General features: G+C 37.6%; 1 protein-coding gene across 2 annotated transcripts in view; it reads left to right on the top strand.

Moving 5' to 3' along the window:
* The window catches only part of Abca3 (ATP binding cassette subfamily A member 3), a 271,865-nt gene that overhangs the window by 211,945 nt on the left and 33,364 nt on the right, over window positions 1-26,556 (top strand). Inside the window, exons 24-28 of one of the 2 annotated variants that reach the window (XM_067150289.2) lie at window positions 1,480-1,579; window positions 3,923-4,121; window positions 14,586-14,773; window positions 16,869-17,039; window positions 17,300-17,526. In XM_067150289.2, coding sequence (XP_067006390.2) covers window positions 1,480-1,579; window positions 3,923-4,121; window positions 14,586-14,773; window positions 16,869-17,039; window positions 17,300-17,526 — 885 coding nt within the window. Of the gene's footprint in view, window positions 1-1,476; window positions 1,580-3,922; window positions 4,122-14,585; window positions 14,774-16,868; window positions 17,040-17,299; window positions 17,527-26,556 lie in introns of both variants that reach the window. The other variant, XM_067150288.2, reaches the window with a different exon arrangement.

Raw genomic sequence — 26,556 nt, 5'->3', positions numbered from 1 at the left:
GATCAATCAGAGCACAGGAACCTCCCTATCATCACCCAGATCTATCAATCAAAACTATTTATCAAGTCGCGATGTTTTCACAACATTCCAGAACATAGGCAGACATTAATTGTGAACTTTCCATATTCCAGAATTAGTAAGGACATGCTTCTAGAACCGACAGGGGACAACATACCCTGTTCCAAAAGTCTGCGTCACAACCTTTCTGGAATGTTACAGATATCACCGAACAATAATAATTTACAATCTAGTAGTTACTTAAGTAGATAAAGGGAATTCCAACAAAACATTCCACAACCATATTCTACACCATACAGGCTAGGTAGGTAAAGGGAATACAAATAAAATATTCTACAACAACATCCCCATACAGTAAACATTCCTTAAAAGAGATTCTGCACAGGTCTCAGTTTCTTTGCAATGCTTTTCGTAAGTTTCAGTGGCTGTATGGTTTAAACGAAAACAGAATTTTATTGCGCTGTACTGCTCCTCTCACATCACCTCCATTGTCTGGTATGCGAAATGCACGTAGCGTCTACACAATAGAGCATTACTACCAACCTACCGATATGAGAGTGCTCCCGCCTACGCACATTATACATAAAAACCCCACTCTTTTCAAATATTTATATTACAGATAGGAAACTATCATGGAAGCTACCGGAAAAGATCAGCCTCATTCTTTGTTGATCAGCCTACATAGCAAACATATTTTCAGAGTGCATGTCACCTACTTGTGTCCACACTGCAATCAGTAAGAAGAAAAGTAAGAAAAGAACTGTAGTGTTTTCTAAGATAACTGTATTAAAAACTGTCTGTTATTTTAAATTTATGTGAATATTTAAATAGGAAATGTTCTTTAATAAAGTTTTGTATATGATTATTATTATCATCATCATCATCATCGACAAGGTATTGGAATAGAGCAACAATGTCAATAGCTAACAACTGTACAAATATGTATCTTTTTACAAGATTTCTACAACATTTTGTTATATTGGGTCATATTGACCCAAACAGTATATTCGTCAGATAAAAGTGAACAGAACAGCAGGGTTAAACAATTAACTTTGTTAATTTTTTGTTTCATTACTACTTGTATATAATGAATGTTTTAATATTAATTTGATCATTCATCCAAATTAATTTGAGACTTTATTATATGTTAACTGTTTGAAAAACTCAAATTATTATTATTATTATTATTATTATTATTATTATTATTATTATTATTATTATTATTATTATTATTATTATTTTAATTTTTATATTATAATTATAATTTTAATTTTAATTTTAACAATGCAACAAAGCTTATTTCTAGAATGACAAATTTTATCTCATAAATAAATAACTGGGCAGTTATGATTACTTCGTTTAGGGCAGTTGAAAGTTACCTAGTTTCAGAAAATTCAGTTAAAGGAGATTATTTCAATTTATAAGTGCAAATATAACTTTGATTTTCTTTCTATTTAGTAGACTCTTCTGACTTACAAGATTCTGATGTGAGAGAAGAAAGAGAAAAAATTAAAAATGGTAACCTAGAGTTGCTGATGAAGGAATACTCTCTGATACTCAAGTAAGTATGGTAAAAATACACTTAAACTTGATAGTACTATGAAAGAAAACCTAACTATATAGCCTCCAATGTTTGTGAAAATTGCAGCACTATGAATGAATGGCCTGAATTAATTCAAACTTGATGGATGTGTAGAAAAGTGTGCCACCAATAAATGATTGGGATTGCAGAGAGATTGAGTGTATGTAGGCCCAACAGGGCCCTGTCTTGTGTGACCAACAAGGTCAGTGTTACACCAAGTGCAATCAGTGAAGAACTGTCAAACAAAGTGGAAATGTGAAAGTAAGTGCCAGTGTCTTCATTGTCACCAAAGGGCAACATATCAGCATGTGAGTGAGTTTGAATGGGGGAGAATGATCGGTCACTGGAAAGCGGATTTGTCATACAGTGACATTTCAGCTCGTACAGGGTTGCTGCTATGACAGTAATACATGCCTGGATGCAGTGATCAGAAGAAGACCATCTCCAGTAATGAGCAAGTACTGGACCATGTAATATGACCACTGCAAGGGATGACTGCCATCTTGTCTGTACGGCCATAACAAACCATACAACTTTGTCAACACCATTGGATCGACTCTGGGGCACTGCAACAGTCTGCATTAACGGTTCAATGGTGCCTGCTGTGGACTGGACTGGTTACACACGTGCTATTGCGTTGGCTTCCAATGTCCGGAAACAACAAAAATCTCAGACTACAATAGGCGTGTGAATGCCGTAACTGGCATACTGAGTGGCAAAATATAGTGTTTTCAGACGAGTCCTGCTTCAACCTGTTCTATGGTATTAGCCTCATATGTGTTCAATGCTACCATGATGAGTGCAATCTGCTAGCTGCATTGTTCAGCGGCATAGCAGACAAACACCAAGTGTGATGGTTCGGGGCGCCATTGGGTACAACAACCAATCTCGCCTCCTGCATATTGAGGGCAGTCTGAACAGCAACCAGTATATGAGGGTGGTTTTAGAGCCTAAGGTACTCTCCTTTCCTTAGGCAACTTCACATGCCACATTTCAGCAGGACAGTGCTCAGCCACATGTGGCAAGGAATGTGCAGGCCTTCTTCAAAGAATAACGAATACCACTGCTTCCCTGGCCTGCACGTTTGCCTGACATGTCACCCATCTAACATGTCTGGGATATGGTTGGTCGGCAACATGTTTGTCACAGTCCTCCAGTAACCAGTGTCGATGATTTGTGGTTCACATTCAAATTGCATGGAGAGAGATTCTCCAAGAACATGTCTACAACCTCTTAGATTCCATACCACGACATTTTGAGGCTCTGATTGCAGTGCATGGAGGCTTCACAAAACAGTGAATACTCAAACTCAAAGGTCGTATACAGATCTGTAAACTGTAAACTTATTATGTGTATTGTCATGTTCCCGTTCCTAATTTCTGGTATAAAGTTCATTTCAAACATATGTTTCCTTCTTGGTGTTGCAATTTTCATAAATGTTAGTGTACATACAATCAACGCTTCATAACTCGTACTAAAGGGGGCGGAGGTCTGTCCGAGTTATGCTATTTGCTTTACGTCGCACCAACACAGATAGGTCTTATGGCAATGATGGGACAGGAAAGGAAGCGGCCTTGGCTTTAATTAAGGTACAGCCCCAGCATTTGCCTGATGTGAAAATGGGAAACCATGGAAAACCATCTTCAGGGCTGAGGCTACAGCACAATAGTGACCTAGCCAACATTTTTTAATGAAGTATGATATTGCCCTTTAACCCTTTATGGACTAAACGCAGTGACTATAGTGGCCTAGGCCATCTGCCCCAGCATTCATGATATCACAGCATAACAACATGCTTATGCATCAGGTTTCAGTGCCGTAAATGGCTATTACAGGCTGATATCACACTTCATCTAAAAAATATTGGTTAGGCCGCTATTCCGGTCTAGAAAGCCAAGAATAACGGCCGAGAGGATTCATCGTGCTGACCGCACGACATCTCGCAATCTGCAGGCCTTCTGGCTGAACAGTGGTCGCTTGGTAGGCCAAGACCCTTCAAGGGCTGTAGTGCCATGAGGTTAGTTTTGGTTAGTTAGGCTACTATTGCAATGATAGCCTCAATTATATGCTCAAATAGTCTTTTTTATTTTTTTATGCAGTTTTAAAAGAAAGTATTCCAACTTGAAAGCTTCAGGTTGATGTTGACATCACTAAAAAATGTTAGTAGAGTTTTATTCTCTGTCTCTTTCCCGTAAAATCTAGACATTTATTTCATCTTATACATTTCCTTAAATCTAAGTACTGTATGATAAATAAATTTGCAAAACAGTTTTATTGAGAAAATATTGAAATATGAAAATAATATGGGTTATGTGCTTACAGGGACTTCACAAAATATTATGGTAACTTCTTGGCTGTTAATCACCTCAGTGTTGGAGTAAGAAAAGGAGAATGTTTTGGTCTTCTTGGTATCAACGGTGCTGGCAAGACTTCAACCTTTAAAATGCTCACTGGAGATGAAAGAATATCCGAAGGAGATGGTTTCGTTAATGGGCTGAGTCTTTCAAAGGAAATGAAAGAAGTAAGTGTCTGTTCTTTAAAATCTCAAAGATAGATGTAATGGCAGTTCATACAAACTATCCGAGAGCACTGCCTAATAATAATACAGTACATGGAAATATGTTAACCGCTTGATGCTGACCTCCATCTGTGATATAGACCCCTAAAGGCCTAACTTCATTTTGTTCTAGCTTATAAAGTTTTAAAGTTGTTGAGATGAAATGGTATATCTTTGAAGCTGAAGATCTCTGCCTTCCTTCTATGTATGAACGTTGCCTATGCTATACAGAAGGCCTGGACAAGCTGACACATTTCTGGGTGAATGAAATACTTCAGGCAATGGCCGCTTGGATCGCATTTATGTTCTGTTGTTCTCATGTTCTCTCTATATCCTCATATTAAAGATTCATACAATAACGCAAAATAATACATTTTTATTATCATTATGCCCGGTGTGAATTAGATATAAATATATAAAACAACTTAGAACACACTACACTTCATTGATTTCTTTCATTTTGCACTTGTTTATCACACAAGAATAAAGAATAGGGAAATAGGCCTATATAGAAGTACTCACCCGATTTTTCCCTATTTCTATAATTTCAACACTTTTCTGCTCAGAGGCTTGCTCTTGAATTTGTTTAATAAATCACAGTCATTAGTCACTTTCTTTGCAATGTTATCAAGAACAGGCCTGAAAAATGTTGTAAGTATAACGTATGTGATGTGTGCTTGATCACAGTCGTGGCACTGAAACGTCTCTTTAAACTTTGGAGTGGCTAGTAGCTTTACGTCGCACCGACACAGATAGGTCTTATGGCGAGCATGGGATAGGAAAGGTCTAGGAATTGGAAGGAAGCAGCCGTGGCCTTAATTAAGGTACAGCCCCAGCATTTGCCTGGTGTAAAAATGGGAAACCATGGAAAACCATCTTCAGGGCTGCCGACAGTGGGATTCGAACCCACTATCTCCCGGATGCAAGCTCACAACCACGCGCCTCTAACCACACAGCCAACTCGCCTGGTGAACTTTGGAGCGGTAAGGAATTTCAGCTTTCGGACAAGGTTACATTTTCCGAGATATCCTAACACCCGCATTGTAAATATTAATACATTTTTAAGAAGAAGACGAATTTGCGTCGGCACTTTGTCGGGGAGCAGAATTCCTCTCACAGTACTTACACTGTAATCTGATTCGACAAAGAAAAGAAAAATGAAATGGCATATGGCTTTTAGTGCTGGGAGTGTCCGAGGACAAGTTTGGCTTGCCAGATGCAGGTCTTTCGATCTGACTCCCGTAGGCGACCTGCGCATCGTGGTGAGGATGAAATGATGATGAAGACGACACGTACACCCAGCCCCTGTTCCAGCGAAATTAACCAATTAAGGTTAACATTCCCGACCCTGCCGGGAATCGAACCCGGGACCCCTGTGACCAAAGGCCAGCACGCTAACCATTTAGCCATGGAACTGGACATTCGACAAAGTGCAAGCTACATATTCTGTAGTTATCGTTAGGAGCCTAAAGAGATACTTTTCTGCTGCCCTGTTGAGAAATAGCAAGCCTCCATTTCTCCCATAAACTTGGATCTTTAGGAAAAAGATGAAAATTTATATTTGTGTACATTTCTTCGCTGTGTCAAGATGTGCAGTTAGGCACGCAACAATAAACCACCTTAACCTACAGAATGGAAAGAGAAACTTGAAGGTAATTGGCCCCAGGGACTCTGAACTTTGGAGCGTGGGTTGGCGACTATGGGGCCCTTAGCTGAGTCCTGGCATTTCTTCCACTTACTTGTGCCAGGCTCCTCACTTTCAACTGTCCTATCCGACCTTCCTTGGTCAACTCTAGTTCTTTCCCAACCTCGACGCTATTAGGTTTCCGAGGGCTAGGGAGTCTTTCATTTTCATGCCCTTCGTGGCCCTTGTCTTCCTTTGGCCGATACTTTCATTTTTCGAAGTGTCGGGTCCCTTCCAGCTTTTCTCTCTGATTAGTGTTATATAGAGGGTGGTTGCCTAGTTGTACTTCCTCTTAAATTAATAATCACCACCACCACCTTGATGGCAATTTGGAAGCACATAACTAAACAAATGTTAAATGCATCTCAGCAACCATCCATATTTTGCAAATCGTGAGACCAAATAAATTAAAAAACGACAAAACTCTTCATATTTCATGTTAGACAAGGCCTTACCTTATAAAATTAATTTAATATGTTATTTCTTCTCATAAAACATGTTGCAGTAACACACTTAATCATAGAATTCGCGCCAAACAACAGAACATAAATGCGAACCTAGCGGTGGAAAAGAGAAAAACTATTACCCCGCTTTTAATGCAAGAAACTGGCTTTCTGTCCAGGCCTTCTAGTATCTAGTAGGCTTTGGTATGAATAAACCTAAAGTAGTGTTTCTTTTTTCTTTCTATAGAGTTTGAAATAGTCTGATCTCTTTCTGCTCAAGAGCAAATGGTCTTTAACCCTTGATTACTTGTGTTGGGTCACAGAGACCTGAATGAACTTTCTTTTATCAATTTTATTTGTTATATTGTAATGTAAATTATTGCCAGCTCTATGTAATGGGTCATTGTTGACAACCGTTTCTTGTGCATCTGCTATTGTTATAAGATTGACCCGACACAAGTGTGTGTGTTCTGCTAGAAGATATACATAGAAATGACTAAAATATTAGTGGACAGCTAAACAAATTTCTTATTTTATGTGTAAGTATTATGTTATGGTGTGGCTCCATGGTTTAACTGGTTAGCATGCTGGCATTTAGTCCTAGAATTCCTGCATTCGATTCTCAGCAAGGTCGGAGATTTCGACCTTCATTGGTTATTTCCTCCAGCTCGGGATTGGGTGTTTGTGGCCCCTTCAACATTAGATTTCATTGCATGTATTGCCCCACTTTCACAAGTGGCAGGTTGCCCATCGGTGTCAACTTGAAATACGTACAACAGGCCTCTCCGGACGCCACATGCCATTATAACCTTTTGTAATAGTCGGTAGAGTGCTGTGTAGTGTGTGTGTGTTAAGATGGATACAAACATCCAGTCCCCATTGAGAGGAATCAACCATACAAAGTTAACATCCTCGGCCTGGACAAGAATTGAACCCAGGGCCCTTTGAACCAAAAGCCAGTATGGCGATCATTCAATGGTACACAAACAAATGACAGCTTACAATAACTCTTTTCAGAGCCAGTCAACAAAACCCTTGAATCTTGCCTTAAGAATCATTCAAATTAACATAGAAGGCATAATTAAATCTAAATCCAACTATCTGTCAAAACTGTCATGAGAAAATAACAATGACCGAATCTGTGTTCAAGAAACTCATCTTGCGGTTGAGTCACAAATGTACTCAAGAAGGAACATCCCTGGTTACAGATTATATAGGTTATAGGAGCTACTTATCACCAACAGTATGGTACTGCAACTTACATTTGTAACTCTATCACAAATGCTCATTTAGTCTCATTACATCATAAGAATAATATTTTCTACATTGTGACAATGATTAACAGCGTGACAGTTGAGAACATTTATAAAAGTCCTGCCATCCTATGATCTAATGATGTTCTTCCAAACTTTGTGCATCCTGCTATATATGTGGATGACTTAAACAGCCACCATACCAATTGGGGGTATAGATTGAATGACCTTTGTGGAGATAAACTTACTGAATGGTCAGACATATACAATATTCATCTCACCTTTAACCCAAAGGAAAAGGGCTCCTTTAAATCATGGAGATGGAACTTAGAAACAAATCTTGACTTATGTTTTGTGACTTATGTTGCTGTCCGTAAAGTGCTCACAAACTTTCCACACAGACAAAACCACCCTGCCCTTTTGGAAGTAGGCACTCAAATTCCAATTATTAAATACACTAGAGTCCCGTTAATCTGAACCCCGTTAATCCGAAAGTCTGGTTAATCCGAACTGAAATATTCAATTTTTAAAAAAATCCTTATTGAAATGAAAGAACATATCATAGAATGAAGACTTACTTGCATTTTATTAGTCATATTTTATGAATAACTTAATGTAAACATAATTACATATCATAAACCATCAATCACTGGTCGTTTATCTTTACAAAGTCTGTTAGATTCTTTTGCCGTAGTGATTGGAACCTACTCAAACATGCAGTGTTAAACCAGCGTCTCATAAACATCACATCAGTGGGCATAGCAGCGGAGTGTTGCTCGACGTGCCGTACGGCAAGTTCTAAGGCAGCCACGGCATCTGAATGTGACACTAGTTCATTGTGGTCTTCTTCGTCGTCACTCTGTTCCTCATCAACTCCAGATTCTTTCTCCACCATAGCTACAATTTCTTGGTCTGTTTGTAATGGATGACAGTCAGCTTCCATCCACTCGCTAATGTCATTTTCATTGTCGTTTTCTCCTCTACGGGTTAATTACCCTACTGTAATTTTATACAGTATTTTATTAATGTAACTGCTAAAGAATGGACATTTCAAATCATAGTATGTACTGTACTGTACTGTAGAAACTATTTTCCCCAGACATTTGAGGCGCTGGTCTTCTGACACCTACTTGGCAGGTTCGATCCTGGCTCAGTCCGGTGGTATTTGAAGGTGCTCAAATACGTCAGCCTCATGTAAGTAGATTTACTGGCATGTTAAAGAACTCCTGCAGGAGAAAATCCCTGTACCTAGGTGTCTCCAGAAACCGCAAATGTTAAAAGGATGTAAAAACAATAAAATTATTATTAGAAAATATTTTCCTGTTAATCCGAAAATTTCATAATCCGAACAGACTCCGGTCCCAATTTGTTCGGATTAACGAGACTCTACTGTATACTCCTCTTCCTTGTTTGAATTTCAACTGCCAAACAACATATTCCAAGATGAGTAAGGAAGGAATATATACCTGGATGGAATGAAACTTGTAAAAGACTTTATAATGACTTTCAAGAGAGTGGAGAAACTGATGTTACTAGGAGAGGCCCGGTGGAACAAATGGATGGAAATTGTGGAGACTATGGACTTCAAACATTCTAGCAGCAAGGCTTGGAGCCTTTTAAAGAAATTAGGGACAGCGTCTTACATGCCTCAGCCCAAGTCTGCTGTAATACCTGATCAAGTTGCCAAGCACATTGTTGACATGTCTAAAGAGAAACCTGAGAAAGAATTTAAAGGTTAATAATAAAAAAAAAAACCTACATGAAAAGACAGTGCACTGGATCATCATCCATTCACTGAAGAGGAGCTTTTATCTGCTCTGAAGATGACAAAGAACAGGAAAGCGCCAGTTCCCGATGGCATCCACCCTGAATTCCTCAACTATGTTGGGAAAAATGCAAGGAAAGAGTTGTTACAGTTTTTCTCAAATATCCCACTTACAGAAAAACTTCCTCCAGAGTTCAAACATGCTAAGATTCTAGCTATTCTAAAGCCAGGTAAACCCTCCAGTTCTACTGAAAGTTATCATCCAATTGCTCTAATGAGTGTTTCCTATAAGCTCCCAGAATGACTCATATATGACAGAATAAGCTCTCTAATCTTAAAAACCTAACCGTAGCTGTGAGGACCAAGTTCTTGCATTAACAATTCACATTGAGACATTGCGGTGAATAAAAAATATAAAGTGGAAGCACAGCGGTAAACTCCATTATCTGGAGCAGCCACTCAGTGTCATTGGTCAAGGTTGTGCACGTGCCATGTATATAACACTTCGATGACTTCCGGATAGTTCAGTGCTCAACATGGCAGAAAACAATGTGGAATTCCAGTCCGCTTTTATCTCCATTTTAAAGGAACATACAATTCTGTTTTCAAAGTCACAGTTACTGGATGAGAAGCACAAGAAAACACTCACTCACTCACTCACTCACTCACTAGGCTTCTGAGGGACGTGAACTTCCCGTGCCGATCTCACAATCCTCTTCCATCCTTTTCGATCTAGTGTCTGCTCTTCCCAGTTATCAATTTGGAGGGTCTGGCATACCTTGATGATCTCCTTCTTCCAGCTGCTTTGGGGTCTTCCTGAAGGTCCTTACCTATTAAGAGATCCCTTGTATAGATCTACTGGTGCTCTGTTAACCTGCATCCTCAGTACATGTCCAGCCCAGTGCATTCTGTTAGATTCTATAGTGTGTTGTTGAGAGAGAGTGTAAATCTCAAAATTAGATCTTTTCTGCCAGCTTTGAGAGATAGGATCGAACCATGGGCCAAATATTCTTCTATAAACTTTATTCTCAAAGACTTGCAACTGCTGCTGCTCTTTCTTGGTTATACTCCATATCTCGAAACCATACAGAAGTACTGATCGAATGATTGTATTGTAGATAATCATTTTTGCATTCCTTGTTAAAAACATCCATCTTAAGAGATTTCCAACTTAACATTAATGTAAATAAAACTAATGTTATGGTTGTAAGCAAATCTAAAACGAATCCAGCAGCACATCTCAGAACTGGAAATATTTTAATAAAACAGGTGCACGAGTTCTGCTACTTAGGTTCAGATATTACTGATGACAACAGATGCACTGTGGAAATAAAAAGAAGAATTTACCTGTCTAAGAAAGCCTTTGAGGAGAAGAAGCAGCTCTTAATTAATAAATCCTTAGATACTGAACAAAAGAAATTGTTTATCAAAACATTAATTTGGAGTGTGCTGCTATATGGCTGTGAAGGATGGACTCTCTTGAAGGAGGACGTGAAACGACTAGAGCCAGTGGAAATGTGGCTATGGAGGAAGATGACAAGAACTAGCTGGATTGAAAAGGAAACTAATGAAGCAGTGCTTAGAGATATAAACACCCAGAGGCATTTAATAACATGATAAAAAGGTGAAAAGCATCAGTTTTTGGTCACATTCTCAGTCATAATGACTTCATAAAGAACTTGTTCAAAGGAATGATGATGGGAAAGAAAGGCAGAGGGAAACCACAGAAGAAGATCGTTGAAGAGGTGTTGAGATGATGGGATGCCAAGGTTATGGAGAGATGTAAAGGATCGCAGAGAGAAGAGATCAGTGGTGGCAGCAACAAGGCAGAGCCTTTAGATAATGATGATGTTAGAAACTTGGAGCCTAATATATGGCTCATAGAATGAAATGCCTCATTTGCATTATTAATTCTAGCTTGGTGTTCCTGTTGCCTTTGATTTTGCTCATCGATTAATACACCAAGGAATTTAAACTCCTCTACTCTTTTAAATATACATTTTCCGATCTTCAAAGGCGATCTGTTAACCCCCTCATGATTTGGTCTCTGTACAACCATGTAATGTGTCTTCTTATCATTTACCCATAAGCCAATTTTTGCTGCCATTTCCTGTAGTTCCACAAATAACTGCCTAATTTCTAATTTATTATGGCCAATAAGAACAATATCATCTGCATACGCAAGGACTTTATGTTGTCTCCCCAAATGCCAGCAGGCACAAGAGGCACTGATAATCTTCTCCAGTGCAATGTTGAATAGAAGAGGAGATAGTGCATTCCCTTGTCTCAGACCAGTTTTATTCTGGAAGGAACTTGATTTTCTGCCCTTGAGTAAAATACAGCTAACATTACCACCCATGAATAGCTTGTGCATGTTAATTAATTTTATGGGAAAGCTAAACTCCATCATGATGTTCCACAGCCTTTCTCTATGGATTGAATCATATGCCTTGAAGAAATCTATAAAGAGATAATGAACTGACTCCTTGTGTTCCCACACCTAATCATTAACAGTCATAATTGCAAATATGTTGTCTGTAGTGGATCTGTTACTACGAAAACCATTCTGATAGTCCCCAATAACATTTTCAGCAAATGGTTTTAAATGCTGTAAAAGAATAAAAGACAGAATTTTGTAGGCTGTGTTTACAAGAGATATGCCACGACAATTTTGAAGTTCTTCCTTATCCCTTCCTTTATGAATTGGGACAATAAGTGATTACTGCCATTCTTTTGGAATAACTTCATCCTTAGAATGTTCTTATATATGTATTTATGTAATCTTTCTCAAACATATTTTATAAGCTCAGGAGGTCTGTTGTCACTACCTGAAGCTTTATTGTTTTTAAACGAATAATACTTTGTAATACCTCTCGATATGATGGCTCTGGTATTTGTTATGGAGAACTAGATGGTTTACCAATATAGGTTTCTGGATCATCACAATTCAGCAAGGAATTGAAGTATTGCTTACAGTAATTTAATAATTTGTCCTGATCAGCAATTAAATTTCCAGACTTCTTCTTCATCATCATCATCATCATCATCATCATCATCATCATCAATGTCCCACTCCAGTCACCCGGGTGTGGTTAAATTTCCTGACTTATCTCTTATGATACTTGATCTTGGTTGAAATCCTTTTTTAATTGTGTTGACAGTTCCATACACCTTGCGGATGTTCCTGTTTCTGTCATCATCTTGGATTGATTCTAATTGTTGTGTCAGGTAGACATTTTTATTTCTACAAATTAATTTACTACATTCCTTCTGTTCCTCAACATCTACATTCATATCAGACTGCGGCCACTTATTATGCCATATTGCCACTTCATTAACTGCATCTTGACATGCCTCATCGAACCATTTCTTTTTCTTACTAAGAACTTTTGGTATCACTTTCATTGCTACTGTTGCAGGATTTAAAATCAATAAATCAATCAATCAATACTGATCCGCATTTAGGGCATTCACCCAGGTAGCAGATTCCCTATCTGTTGTTTTCCTATCCTTTTCTATAATGATTTCAAAGAAATTGGAAATTTATTCAACGTCTCCCTTGGTAAGTTATTCCAATCCCTAACTCCCATTCCTATAAATGAATATTTGCCCCAATTTGTCCTCTTGAATTCCAACTTTATCTTCATATTGTGATCTTTCCTACTTTTATAAACGCCACTCAAACTTATTCGTCTACTAATGTCATTCCACGCCATCTCTCCGCTGACAGCTCGGAACATACCACTTAGTCGAGCAGCTCTTCTTCTTTCTCTCAGTTCTTCCCAACCCAAACTTTGCAACATTTTTGTAACGCTACTCTTTTGTCGGAAATCACCCAGAACAAATCGAGCTGCTTTTCTTTGGATTTTTTCCAGTTCTTGAATCAGGTAATCCTGGTGAGGGTCCCATACACTGGAACCATACTCTAGTTGGGGTCTTACCAGAGAATTATATGCCCTTTCCTTTACATCCTTACTACAATCCCTCAACACCCTCATAACCATGTGCAGAGATTAAAACTGAGAGAACTTTTCCTATTTGTGAAAATCACAACCTGACTTTTAACCTCGCTTATCAACATACCATTGCCTGCTGTCCATCTCACAACATTTTCGAGGCCATGCTGCAGTTGCTCACAATTTTGTAACTTATTTATCACTCTGTAGAGAATAACATCATCCACAGAAAGCCTTACCTCCGATTCCACTCCTTTACTCATATCATTTATATATATAAGAAAACATAAAGGTCCGATAATACTGCCTTGAGGAATTCTCCTCTTAATTATTACAGGGTCAGATAAAGCTTCGCCTACTCTAATTCTCTGAGATCTATTTTCTAGAAATATAGCAACCCATTCAGACACTCTTTTGTCTAGTCCAATTGCACTCATTTTTGCCAGTAGTCTCCCATGATGTAGATGTACTGGAAAGTGTATCTGGAATGCAAAATAAAGCTTAAAGTGAAGCATTTCATTTACACTGGATCCACCCTATCAAATGCTTTAGACAGGTCAATTGCAATACAGTCCATTTGACCTCCAGAATCCAAGATATCTGCTATATCTTGCTGGAATCCTACAAGTTGAGCTTCAGTGGAATAACCTTTCCTAAAACCGAACTGCCTTCTATCGAACCAGTTATTAATTTCACAAATATGTCTAATATAATCAGAAAGAATGCTAACCCAAAGCTTACATACAATGCATGTCAAACTTACTGGCCTGTAATTTTCAGCTTTATGTCTATCACCCTTTCCTTTATACATAGGGCTTACTATAGCAACTCTCCATTCATCTGGTATAGCTCCTCCGACCAAACAATGATCAAATAAGTACTTCAGATATGGTACTATATCCCAACCCATTGTCTTTAGTATATCCCCAGAAATCTGATCAATTCCAGCCACTTTTCTAGTTTTCAACTGATTGTCATGATTTGTTTTGCGTTATTTCACATTCGTTCACAAACTTTGTAATTTGTTTCGTCAATGTCTTCTGTAGGATCTTCTCCCAGAATATCAAATCTGTTTGCAATTTTCACATTATACTTTAATTTTTCATCCTCCTGCTTCAGATTCTCAGTGTCAACTTTGTATCTTTCCTCGGTCTGTGACTTACAAGAGGTTTTCAACTTAATTTTAACAGAAGCGATTATCATATTGGGTGAATGTTCTGAAATATGTGATTTAATAACATGATCTAACACAGAAAAGTAGGATAAATGTTAAACTAAATCTTTTGATGTATTTAATAAGTAATGTATTATGTTATTCTCTGTTTAGGTACACCAGCTAATAGGTTACTGCCCCCAGTTTGATGCACTCATTGATAACCTGACTGGTCGAGAAACTTTGATCATGTTCTGTCTTCTGAGAGGGATACGTAGGAAGGAGTGTGAATACATTGTAAATAAGTTGGCAGATGAATTACTTTTTGCCAAGCACATAGACAAGAAAGTGAAAGAATACAGGTAAGAGATCTCAGTTCATAAATCTTTCAAAATCTCATATGCTTTTACATTTATGCATCATTAAATTCAGACAGATTGTATGCATTGTACATAGGAAGTGAATAGCTATTTAGTTGTATCAGTCAGTTCCCTGGGGTACTTGAGGAAAAGATAAATCACACAGAAACATTTGATTGATAATACTTTTTTTCATTATCTTTAATTTCAGAATTTCAGTTGTAATTTTTTCAGTGAACAAGGAAATTTTTACATATGAATATATCGTAGACTTTAAGTAAAACTGCTCACTTTATGTATTATTTTTCCTTTCACTCTTCATTTTGATACATAACTGTATTTAATATATTCCATTACATGGTTTTATCCTGGAATGGAGGAGGGAGGCTGTTTTATTCAGTATACTTATTTAAGTTAACACAAATAGGTCCACCCCTTACCAACCCCAGTTCAAGATCAATTTCTCCATAGCTCCCAGCAAACACTTTTCTGCTTCCCAACTTAGAACAAAGATGAGAAGAAAGCTGGATAAATACAAGAAAATGGAGGAAGAAGAAGAAGAAAGGAAGAAAAAGAGATTGATACTGTTTAATAAGAAGCACCGAAGGAGAAATGAAACCCAGTTTGTTTAATATAAGCAGTGGTGATAGAATACTGTAAATAAATACGGTATATCTTCTTCCTTGCCTTTTTCACAATTTATTGGGACTGCCCCTTGTTTTAGATTTCACCATATTTTACAGTTGGATGCCCTTCCTGACACCAACCATATGTGGAGGGAGGTGTTCACTACTGAATGCATATTTGGTGGTTGATTGTTTAGTGTTGTATGTGAAAATGAGAGAAGTGTATTATGATTTTAAAAAACACAACCAGTTCCTGAGCCAAAGATATTAACCACACACAGTTAAAATCCCTATCCCAGTCAAGAAGTGAGCTCAATCCTCTCTGAACTGATGGCCAGTATGGTGACTCTTCAGCCAAGGAGCCAGACAGAACAAACACAAAAAATTCAAGGACAGAAGTTAAGACGACAGGTAGAAACACATACAAGCAAAAATATAACACAAGCCATTATGAGCAGAGGGAGCAATAGAAAGGAGTGATGAGGAAATTCTCCACAACTTTACACATTGCCATCTTTATGGGCTCTCTTTGTTTTAATCTCAATTCTTCTTCTATTTCTTCATAGTCCCTTAACCTTCCTACCTTTATAGATTCTATTTCCAATTTTCCTTTGAGAGCATTGACGCTGCGGGCTTACGGGCCATTTGTCCAACAGTTTGAAGCTTCCAGTGTTTCACCAAAAAATCTTTGATTGGTATTTGCCAGAGTCTGCTGTCTGGTGATAATGGTGGTGATGATAGTGATTATTGTCTTACAAGGAAGTACAACTGGACAGCCATCCTCCATTAACACTAATCAGAAGGAAAAAAGGAAGAGATCTGACCCTTCAAAGATTGAGGGCATTGGCAAAAGAAAGAGAAGGGCCATGAAGGCCATGAAAATGAAAAACTTCCTAGGCCTCATAAAACTAATACCATCGGGGTTGGAAGAGAACAAAACCAAGGAAGGTAGGATAGGAAAGATGAAAGTAAGGAACCTGGAAGAAGTAAGTGGAAGCAATCCTAGTCTCAGCTAGGGGTCCTGTGGTCGTGAGCCCTGTACTCCCAAGTTGAGAGCCCTTGGGATCTCCATTTCAGTTGCCTCTTATAACAGACAGGGGATATGGTGGATGCATTCTACTGCCCCCACCCACATCTCTGATGTCTACAAAGGTTAATAATAGATCATAAGTCCTGTTGCCAATAAGATTCTGCTTATAAAAGCCTAAGCACTCATTCCTTTCCTTTATCTTCTTCATCTGTTTAAAGTCTTATTTTTTGCTGCTTTCCTATATTATCTGAATAAGTCATCCTTCTTGACTACCTTCCACTTTGAAATACTGTTAATTTTCCTTTGCAGGATTTAGGATCTTGGTATGATATATAACAACCAAGTGACTAAAATTTGACCTTACTGGAGTATAAGGCAATATTATTTTATACATAAACTATTACAAAGTAGTGAATACCAAAAATATCCTTTCCGTTCACAGTGGAGGCAACAAACGAAAGCTCAGTACTGCAGTCGCTTTGGTTGGTGATCCTCCAATAGTATACCTTGATGAACCAACAACAGGAATGGATCCCGTAGCCAAGAGACATTTATGGAATGTAATCTGCAAAGTTCGAGATAGTGGCCGATGTATCATTCTTACCTCACACAGGTTAGTAACTAACTTTTTCTAATTTTATTGTTTGAACACACAAAAGAACAAACTTCACACATTGTCATCTTTATAGACAGGCACTCTCTGATTGATTGATTGATTGATTGATTGATTGATTGATTGATTGATTGATTGATTGATTGATTGATTGATTGATTGATTGATTGATTGATTGATTGATTGATTGATTGATTGATTGATTTATTTATTTATTTATTTATTTATTTATTTATTTATTTATTTATTTAATTTTCCAGCATGGAAGAATGTGAAGCATTATGCACTAGGATTGCCATCATGGTGAATGGCAATTTTAAATGCCTGGGTTCAGCTCAGCACCTTAAGAGTAAGTTTGCAGAAGGTTACACTCTCTCCATTAAGGTCAAGAAATCTCCCAAAGAGTCGACACTATCACTTACATCTGTGGATTTTGATCCATCTGAACTACAACCAGTCAAGGACTTTGTCACAAATTCTTTCCCAGGTAAGTTCAAACTAAACATAAAATCAAACTGCCTCTAAGTGTACCATATGGTTTACTGAAATTGTTTAATACTCCTGGGTGGTGTGCACCAACCAAGAGTAAGTTCTGCTTCCATAGTAAAGTACTCTTGAAGTCAGTATTTGGCGACTTCCATACGAGAGCAAAGTACTTCCAAAGTATTTTAGGCTTTTCAGGTACTCCCAGACTGAAAAAGTGTAATGGCCTATGGCTTTTTGTGCCAGGAGTGTCCGAGAACATGTTCAGCTCGCCAGGTGCAGGTCTTTTGATCTGACCCCGTAGGCAAGATGCGCGTCATGATGAGAATAAAATTATAATGAAGATGACACACACACCCAGCCCCCGTGTCAGCGAAATTAACCAATGATGGTTAAAATTCTCGACCCTGCCAGGAATCAAACCTGGGACCCCTGTGACTAAAGGCCAGCACACTAACCATTTAGCCATGGAGCTGGACACTCCCAGACTAGATTACTACAAGAATAAAATATTGAAAAGCACCATCTTGTAATATATTACTACAGAAGTAAATAAAGCACAAATATAGATTAAAATTTACTCTCTCGTTGTGCATGGAGGATTAGACTTGTTGACTAATTAGAATACCATGTCACATATGAGAGGAAGACATTTCAAATGCTTTTAAGGATTACTTAGATTATATTGACAATCTCAAGGAAGAAAATGACAGGACGGTAACAGAGCATACTGTGCATGAAAGGTGAGATCTTTGAAGCCTGCACAGATACTATGGAACCAGTATCTGCATAACCCACACTGTATTTCCAGCAGTATCCTGACAAGTGATACCCGTAGAACACACAGTGCATATACCCATACTGCTATCCTCTGTGGATGCTGTGTACTCCTACTTTGATACATAAGTACTACTGATGACAAGATGAATTATTAGAAACACACAGCAACACAGTTCAGGAGTTGGCAATTCTGCCCTTTAAAATAGTCTGTCACGTGTCACCATTAACAAGCACTGAAAATAGTATTGACTGATTCTTGACAATTGTTTTAAATTGATCACTGTAGTATAAACTTATGAAACTTATTTACAAGGTTAAGATGAGTCATAGTGTTTTCTTCACAGTTCAACTTTCACAAAATATGGAGCCAAACTAGCACACGTCAACTCACTTATAACAAAGTTCTGGACCTTAAACCAAATATGTGGCTGTTGTAGGATGCTATCAGCGAGTGGTCTCAGTTGACCACAGCATGGAGCAATCTACTGCTTGAAGCACTGATGGAATATCAAGAAATCTGATGCCTTGGACCAGTAACCAAGGGAACAAATAAAATTCACAAAGACTCATGTTAGAGTAATGTGGAGGATATTCCAAGACTTCCCTATGCCACCTGTGTAACACAATAGTCACTGCTTCTGCCACATGGCAATGGGCATTATCATGTAAGAAGCAAGTTTGTTTATCCTGCAAGAAATGTAGATGTTTTTGCCACATAGCCAGACACAAGTTGTGCTCAATAAAATGACTAAAGTATGCTGTATTGACAGATCCACTTTAGAGTACAATATAACCTTTTGCGTTGTATGCAACTATCAATATGACCCTCACCTTACTGGGTTGTCAAATTTTTTTGGATAGTGCAATCCTGGGTGGTGCCATGCATTTCACTGCCACTTTACTTTGGGCTCATCAGCTCATGCCCATGTTTTGTCAATGGGCACAATATGCAGAAGAAAGGCGTACCTTTCATTGCAGTATCTGTTGAGACAGATACCAACTACAGTGTACGGTTACTATTTCTGTACATCTGTGAGGTGGTGAGGAACCCAACAGGATGCATTTTTCCTCAGGCTGAGAATGTTCTTCAATACATGTCATGCTGATTGATGACTAAACCAACTTCTGAGGATAATTCTCAGACAGTTCATTAGCAGTCTACAGAAATAAGGCCTAGCAGTAACTCTGGAGATTGAGGTGAGGTTGGAAATAACTGTCAAGCATTATTCGATAGCACCTCGTGTCTTTTTCTTTTGCAGTATGCTTTGGGACATTAACATGTCTTGTAGACATTACTCATAGATGGTAGTTATATTATAAATGCAGTTTCAAAACACTCTTGAACAAATTACTGCAGACCATGTTCAATCAATCAATACTGATCTGCATTTAGGGCAGTCGCCCAGGTGGCAGATTCCCTATCTGTTGCTGTCCTAGCCTTTTCCGAAATGATTTCAAAGAAATTGGAAATTTATTGAACATCTCCCTTGGTAAGTTATTCCAGACTTCAGCATTCATAATACTTTCAACTACTGCCTATTCACAAACTTCTGCAGCATTCATACTATAATATGACCTCTACCATGCTTCACTGTTTGCACAACTCTTTTGCAGTCAAACTCTGCTTTAGGTCTTCTCCACATAAAATATTTTTCCTGAAGTTAGTCTCTTGTTTGTATATTTTAAGGCAAATTCTGACCTCTTCTTCTGTTTATCTTGTTTATAAACAGCTTCTCCCTTGCTTCTCTGCCTTTATAACATCTTCATGGAAATATAACCTTAAAGCTTTTCAGTCTGTCAGACATAAAATACAAAAATTTAAGAAACACTATAACATACCAGGAAAAGAAAATATTTTATTAACAACATAATTACATGTTTTGTTCTACAAGAACATTGTGCTTCATGGAGGTGATTCGGAATAGTTTAAAGTGTATCAGTGGTTTCAGAAATCAAAACAAGACATCCATTGGTTTAGCAGAACTAATTCAAGTATATACTGAGGCTTTGTAAATTTGTTGGCATCTTGATCACTGAGTTATTACATTTGGTCTTCCCTAGCACTTATATTATCCAATAATCCCTCTCAAAGTTCTCAATCATGAACTCAAGACACATGGATTGTTTTACCTGCTTTCCTATCTCCTGATAGGTCAGTCCTTGTTGAAAAAATGAGCTATGCAACCCTTGCAAGCATCCACCTCACTTGATATATAACCCACATTGTACGAGTAGACTAGAGCTAAATATTCAAGTTACAGTACACAACTGTGAGTCACTCTCAATGGCCTTCACTCCTTCCCCAAGACTGGAGTGAGGCATACGACTGTTCAGTGTTAACAGACATTCTAGATATGTGAACACTTCTCTCTCTCTCTCTCTCTTTTTTTTTTTTTTTTAAATGCACTTGAATCCTTATGCACTACTGCATTGAATTTACCAGAAGACTTTCTGGATATCATGTGTTGGCATATGCATCATATACAAATGTATGCAAACCATAATGTTGAAAAATATTATGTGGACACAAACAAGGTAAAATACAGCATATGAAAACTACTTTACCCACAGATGTTTTGCAGTGACAAGTTCAATACTGACTTTGTTATAATTTCATCTGCAAAAAAAAAACACTTTGTGAAATATTTCAACATAGAACTTTGTCCAGTAAGGTTTTGTTACCTAAGGTTCAATATCAATCAATCAATCAATACTGGTCTGCATTTAGGACAGTCGTCCAGGTGGCAGATTGTCTGTTGTTTCCCTAGCCTTTTCTTAAATGATTTCAAAGAAATTGGATATTCACTGAACATCTTCCTTGGTAAGTTGTTCCAGTCCCTAACTCCCCTTCCTATAAATGAATATTTGCCCCAATTTGTCCTCTTGAATTCCAACTTTATCTTCACACTAGCAAGATACCCGTGCTTTGCTATGGCATTATAATGAAATTTATAATTGAATGCATATTGTTTTATACTTAATCCGCCGAAATTCGTGATCTGAGTGGTTTTCTAAGAGAATCCGCCGAAATTCGCGATCTGACTCGTTTTCTAATAGATTACGGCAAGTTTCCTCCCATTTTTCAATCTTTCTTTCCAGCAATCGATTTTGTACTTCCAGGCCTAAGTCCAGGTATTCCACCCGGTCAGTTGGGTCCCTAAATCTTTGCCATCTTTTCCTATAAGCTTTTTTAATGTGGATCATATCCTTGAGGAGATCCGGCGTGGTGTCGTCTTGGGTGCCTTGGCAGTACTGAACCGGCGGCCGGACTGCAATTGTAGTCATTACCCGTTCAGGACCCGTTTCCAGCACGATCTGCACATTATTATTATTATTATTATTATTATTATTATTATTATTATTATTATTATTATTATTATTATTATTATTATTATTATTTAAATTAACATTATTATTATTATTATTATTATTATTATTATTATTATTATTATTATTATTATTATTATTATTATTATTATTATTATTATTATTATTATTATTCTGGATTCCACAGCAAGATGCAAGACCGCTACTTAGCGGTAAATTACATCTGCTGCCATTGTCAATGATGACAGTATGACCAGCACTATTGTCGCCCGTAGGCAAGTGCGCAGGACTTTTGGCGATACGAATGACACACTTCCGTGCATTATTGACCTTATTAAGAGGTGAACAATTGCACAGTCAATCTCATTCCTATCGTTTATTTCAAATGTGTTTACATTTTTATTTATATGCCAGAAGAATCTACTTTAATCTAAGAAGGTTCTCCAAAGGAAAAGATGGCTCTTGAAAACGAACCCAGGAAAGATTAAAAATGATCGGTTTATGATCAGAATAAGTACACTGAAAATCCACAGCCTCTTTCCAGTCATTCAACCGGGTCAGGAATGGAATGAATAAGCCCCCAGTTAGCGGCGAGGATATGAATTGTGCCGGCTGCCGAAGCCTGTCGCACTCCTCTGGGGCAATGATTAATGAATGACAAATGAAATGAAATGATGTTGGAGAGTGTTGCTGGAATGAATGATGATGGGAAAAACCGGAGTACCCTGTCCCGCCCCCACTTTGTCCAGCACAAATCTCACATGGAGTGAACGGGATTTGAACCACGAAACCCAGCGGTGAGAGGCCAGCGTGCTGCTGCCTGAGCCACGGAGGCTCCTTATAAGTACATTAGGAACAGTAAAAGCAATTGGTCCCACCTCCGTTTTCACCCCACCGCGGTTAAGTTGACTTACAACCCCCCCAAAAAAAGAAGGCGTGTTTCTTTATGTTTAAAGGAGATTCCAAATACAAATGTTCACGTGTGTTTACTTCAGTTTTGAGATATAAGTATTCCCATAAAAATAATTCACTTTTTTTCACTTACTTTCACACACACACACACCCCCCCCCTTAAGGGAATTTTCCGGGAAAAAATATTTGTTTCTTTAATAGTAAAGGATAGAGCCTCCTTGGCTCACAGCGTGTTGGCCCATCATCGCTGGATACCGTGGTTCAAATCCCGGTGACTCCATGTGAGATTTGTGCTGGACAAAGCGGAGCCGGGACAGGTTTTTCTCCGGGTACTCCGGTTTTCCCTGTCATCTTTCATTCCACCAACACTCTCCATTATCATTTCATAGCATTTATCACTCATTAATAAATCACTTGTGAGTGGCGACCCCATTGTGATAGCCTATATAAGTTTCATTCATTACATCCCTGCCCTGCCAATGACTGGAAAACAGGTTGTAGGTTTTCATTTTCAATTGTAAAGGATCTTCTAAATACCGATTATCTTCAGTTTTTGAGATATGTGTCCTCATGAAACGAATTCAACTCCTTTTCAAACCCGCCCCCAAAGATGATTCCCGCCCCCCCCCCCCCAACCAAACGCGTCGTTTTATTTTTTAAAAAGATCTAAATACCAATTTTCATGTCTGTAACAACTTTAGTTTTTATTAGATGTAAGTATCCTCATACCATTAATTCAATTAATTCAATTAATTTTTCTAATTTCACCCCCCTCCCTTCATTGGATTTTCCGACAATACCTGTTTCTTTACTTCAACAGGAGATTCTAAATACCAGTTTTTACGTCTGTAACATTTCACGTTTCTGAGATGTACTATAGATATAGTCTTTCTAAAAAGTCACCCCAATTTGTCACTCTTGTTTAACCCCCATTAATTAGATTTTCCGAAAACAAAAAAGTAAATATTTCTGTATTTTAAAAGGAGATTCCATATACTAACTGTCTGGTCTGTTAATATCTTCAGTTTCTGAGATATAAGTATCCTCATTAAAGGCATTCAACCCATTTTTCACTCCTTTTCACCCCTCCTATTGGGATTTTCCGAAAACAAAAAAATAAGCGTTTCTTTATTTTGAAAAGTGATTCTATGTACCAATTTCTATGTCTGTAAACTTTTACAGTTTCCAGATATAGATACACTCATTTTAAAAATTCACCCCACTTTTCACCCCCCCCCCCCAATATTTGGATTTTCTAAAAAAGTACGTTTTCCTTTATTTTTAAAGGAGGTTACAAATTTAAATTTTCATGACTTCAGTTTTTGAGATATAAGTCTCCTCATGAAAGGTGTTCAACACATTCCCCCCCCCCCACTTTTCACCCCCTTATGGGATTTTCCGAAAAAAAAGTTACTTGTTTCTTTATTTTGAAAGGAGATTCTAAATATTTTTTTTTACATCTGTAAACTTTTACAGTTTTGAGATTTAGATACATTCATTTTAAAAATTCACCCCCCTTTCAACCCCCCACTGTTTGGATTTTCTAAAAACAAAAAATACATGTTTATTTATAAAGGAGATCCCAAATACCGATTTTCAGGTCTGTAACATCTTCAGTTTCTGAGATATAAGGATCCTTATTAAAGGCATTCAACCATTTTGCACCCCCTTTCAACCCTCCTATTGGGATTTTCCGAAAACAAAAAAATATGTGTTTCTTTATTTTTAAAGTAGATTCTAAGTACCAATTTTTACATCTGTAGATTTTGAAAGTTTTGGGATATAGATAAACTCATTTTAAAAATTCACCCCCCTTTCAACCCTCCAATATTTGGATTTTCCAAAAACAAAAGTACATGTTTATTTTTAAAGGAGATCCCAAATACCTTGTTTCAGGTCTGTAATATCTTCAGTTTCTGAGATATAAGTATCCTCATTAAAGGCTTTCAACCCATTCTTCACTCCTTTTCGCTCCTCCTATTGGGTTTTTCCGAAAACAAAAAAATACGTGTTTCTTTATTTTGAAAGTAGATACTAAATACCAATTTCTACAATTGAAAACTTTTACAGTTTTGAGATATAGATACACTCATTTTAAAAATTCACCCTCCTTTTCACCCCCATTATATGGATATTCCAAATAACAAAAAAATATGTGTTTCTTTATTTTTAAAGGAGGTTCCAAATTTAAATTTTTATGACTGTAACATCTTCACTTTTTGAGATATAAGTCTCCACATAAAAGGTGTTCAACTCTTCCCCCCCTCCCTTTTCACCCCCCTTCATCGATTTTCTGAAAACCAAAAAAATACGTGTTTCTTTATTTTTAAAGGAAAAATCAAATACCAATGTTTATTACTCTAAACCTTTAAGTTTTTGAGATATGGATATTCTCATTTTAAAAATTAACCCCCCCTTTTCACCCCCTTAGTGACGGAATATCCAAAAATCCTCCCTTAGCAAGCACCTACATGTTAATATGAATGTATCCCCAAAATCTCATTTCTCTATGTCCAGTAGTTTTGGCTCAGCGATGATGAATCAGTCAGTCAGTCAGTCAGTTAGGACAAGTTACTTTATATATATAGATTGTGATCCTTCCTACTTATTCGTCTACTAATGTCATTCCACACCATCTCTCCACTGACAGCTCAGAACATACCACTTAGATGAGCAGCTCGTCTTCTTTCTCCCAAGTCTTCCCAGCCCAAACTTTGCAACATTTTTGTAACGCTACTCTTTTGTCGAAAATCACCCAGAACAAATCAAGCTGCTTTTCTTTGGATTTTTTCCAGTTCTTGAACCAAGTAATTCTGGTGAGGGTCCCATACACTGGAATCATACTCTAGTTGGGGTCTTACCAGAGACTTATATGTCCTCTCCTTTACATCTTTACTACAACCCCTGAATGCCCTCATAACCATGTGCAGAGATCTGTACCCTTCATTTACAATCTCATTTATGTGATTACCCCAATGAAGATCTTTCCTTATATTAACACCTAGATACTTACAGTGATTCCCATAGGGAACTTTCACCCCATCAATGCAGTAATTAAAACTGAGAGGACTTTTCCTATTTGTGAAACTCACAACCTGACTTTTAACCCCATTTATCATTGCCTGCTGTTCATTTTACAACATTATCCAGGTCATTTTGCAGTTGCTCACATTATTTATTACTCTATACAGAATAACATCATCTGTGAAAAGCCTTACATCTGATTCCACTTCTCTACTCATATCATTTATATATTATATAAGAAAACATAAAGGTCCAATAATACTGCCTTGAAGAATCCCCCTCTTAATTATTACAGGGTCAGAGAAAGCTTTGCCTACTCTAATTCTCTGAGATCTATTTACTAAAAATATAGCCACCCATTCAGTCACTCTTTTGTCTAGTCCAATTGCACTCATTTTTGCCAGTAGTCTCCCATGATCCACCCTATCAAATGCTTTAGACAGGTCAATCGCGGTACAGTCCATTTGACCTCCTGAATCCAAGATATCTGCTATATCTTGCTTATCTGCAGTGCATCATTGAGATAAGTTCAAAAACATTTATTATGGCATTATAGACAGAATTATTATTATTATTATTTTTTTTTTTTTTTTTAAACACTTCTTCATAAGATTCATCAGTTATCAAGTGTAGGGGCTGCATGTGTTTACAATGCTTTGCATTCAAGAGGTGCATGGGTTCTGATCCCACCATTGGCTGTTCTGTGAATGGTTTTCTGTGGTTTCCCATTTTCACTTCCAGTCAAATGCCTGGACAGTTCCTATCCATAGGCACAGCCAATTCCTTCCCCCTCCTTGCCCAATTCCATTCATCATCATTCATTTCATCTTCATTTAGTCCTCAAATGAGGTTGGCATTGGGAAGGGCATCCAACTGTAAAAACATGTCATGTAAATTCATCTTAGCTCATCCCTGATCCTGAATCAAGAAACAGGACTAAGGGGTAGACATAAGGCCTACATAAGATTCATCAATCCTAATAATAATAATA

This window comes from Anabrus simplex, chromosome 6 (genome assembly GCF_040414725.1).
Source record: "Anabrus simplex isolate iqAnaSimp1 chromosome 6, ASM4041472v1, whole genome shotgun sequence".
In the NCBI taxonomy this organism is placed as follows: domain Eukaryota; kingdom Metazoa; phylum Arthropoda; class Insecta; order Orthoptera; family Tettigoniidae; genus Anabrus; species Anabrus simplex.
This window is presented reverse-complemented; position numbering and strand designations above follow the sequence as displayed.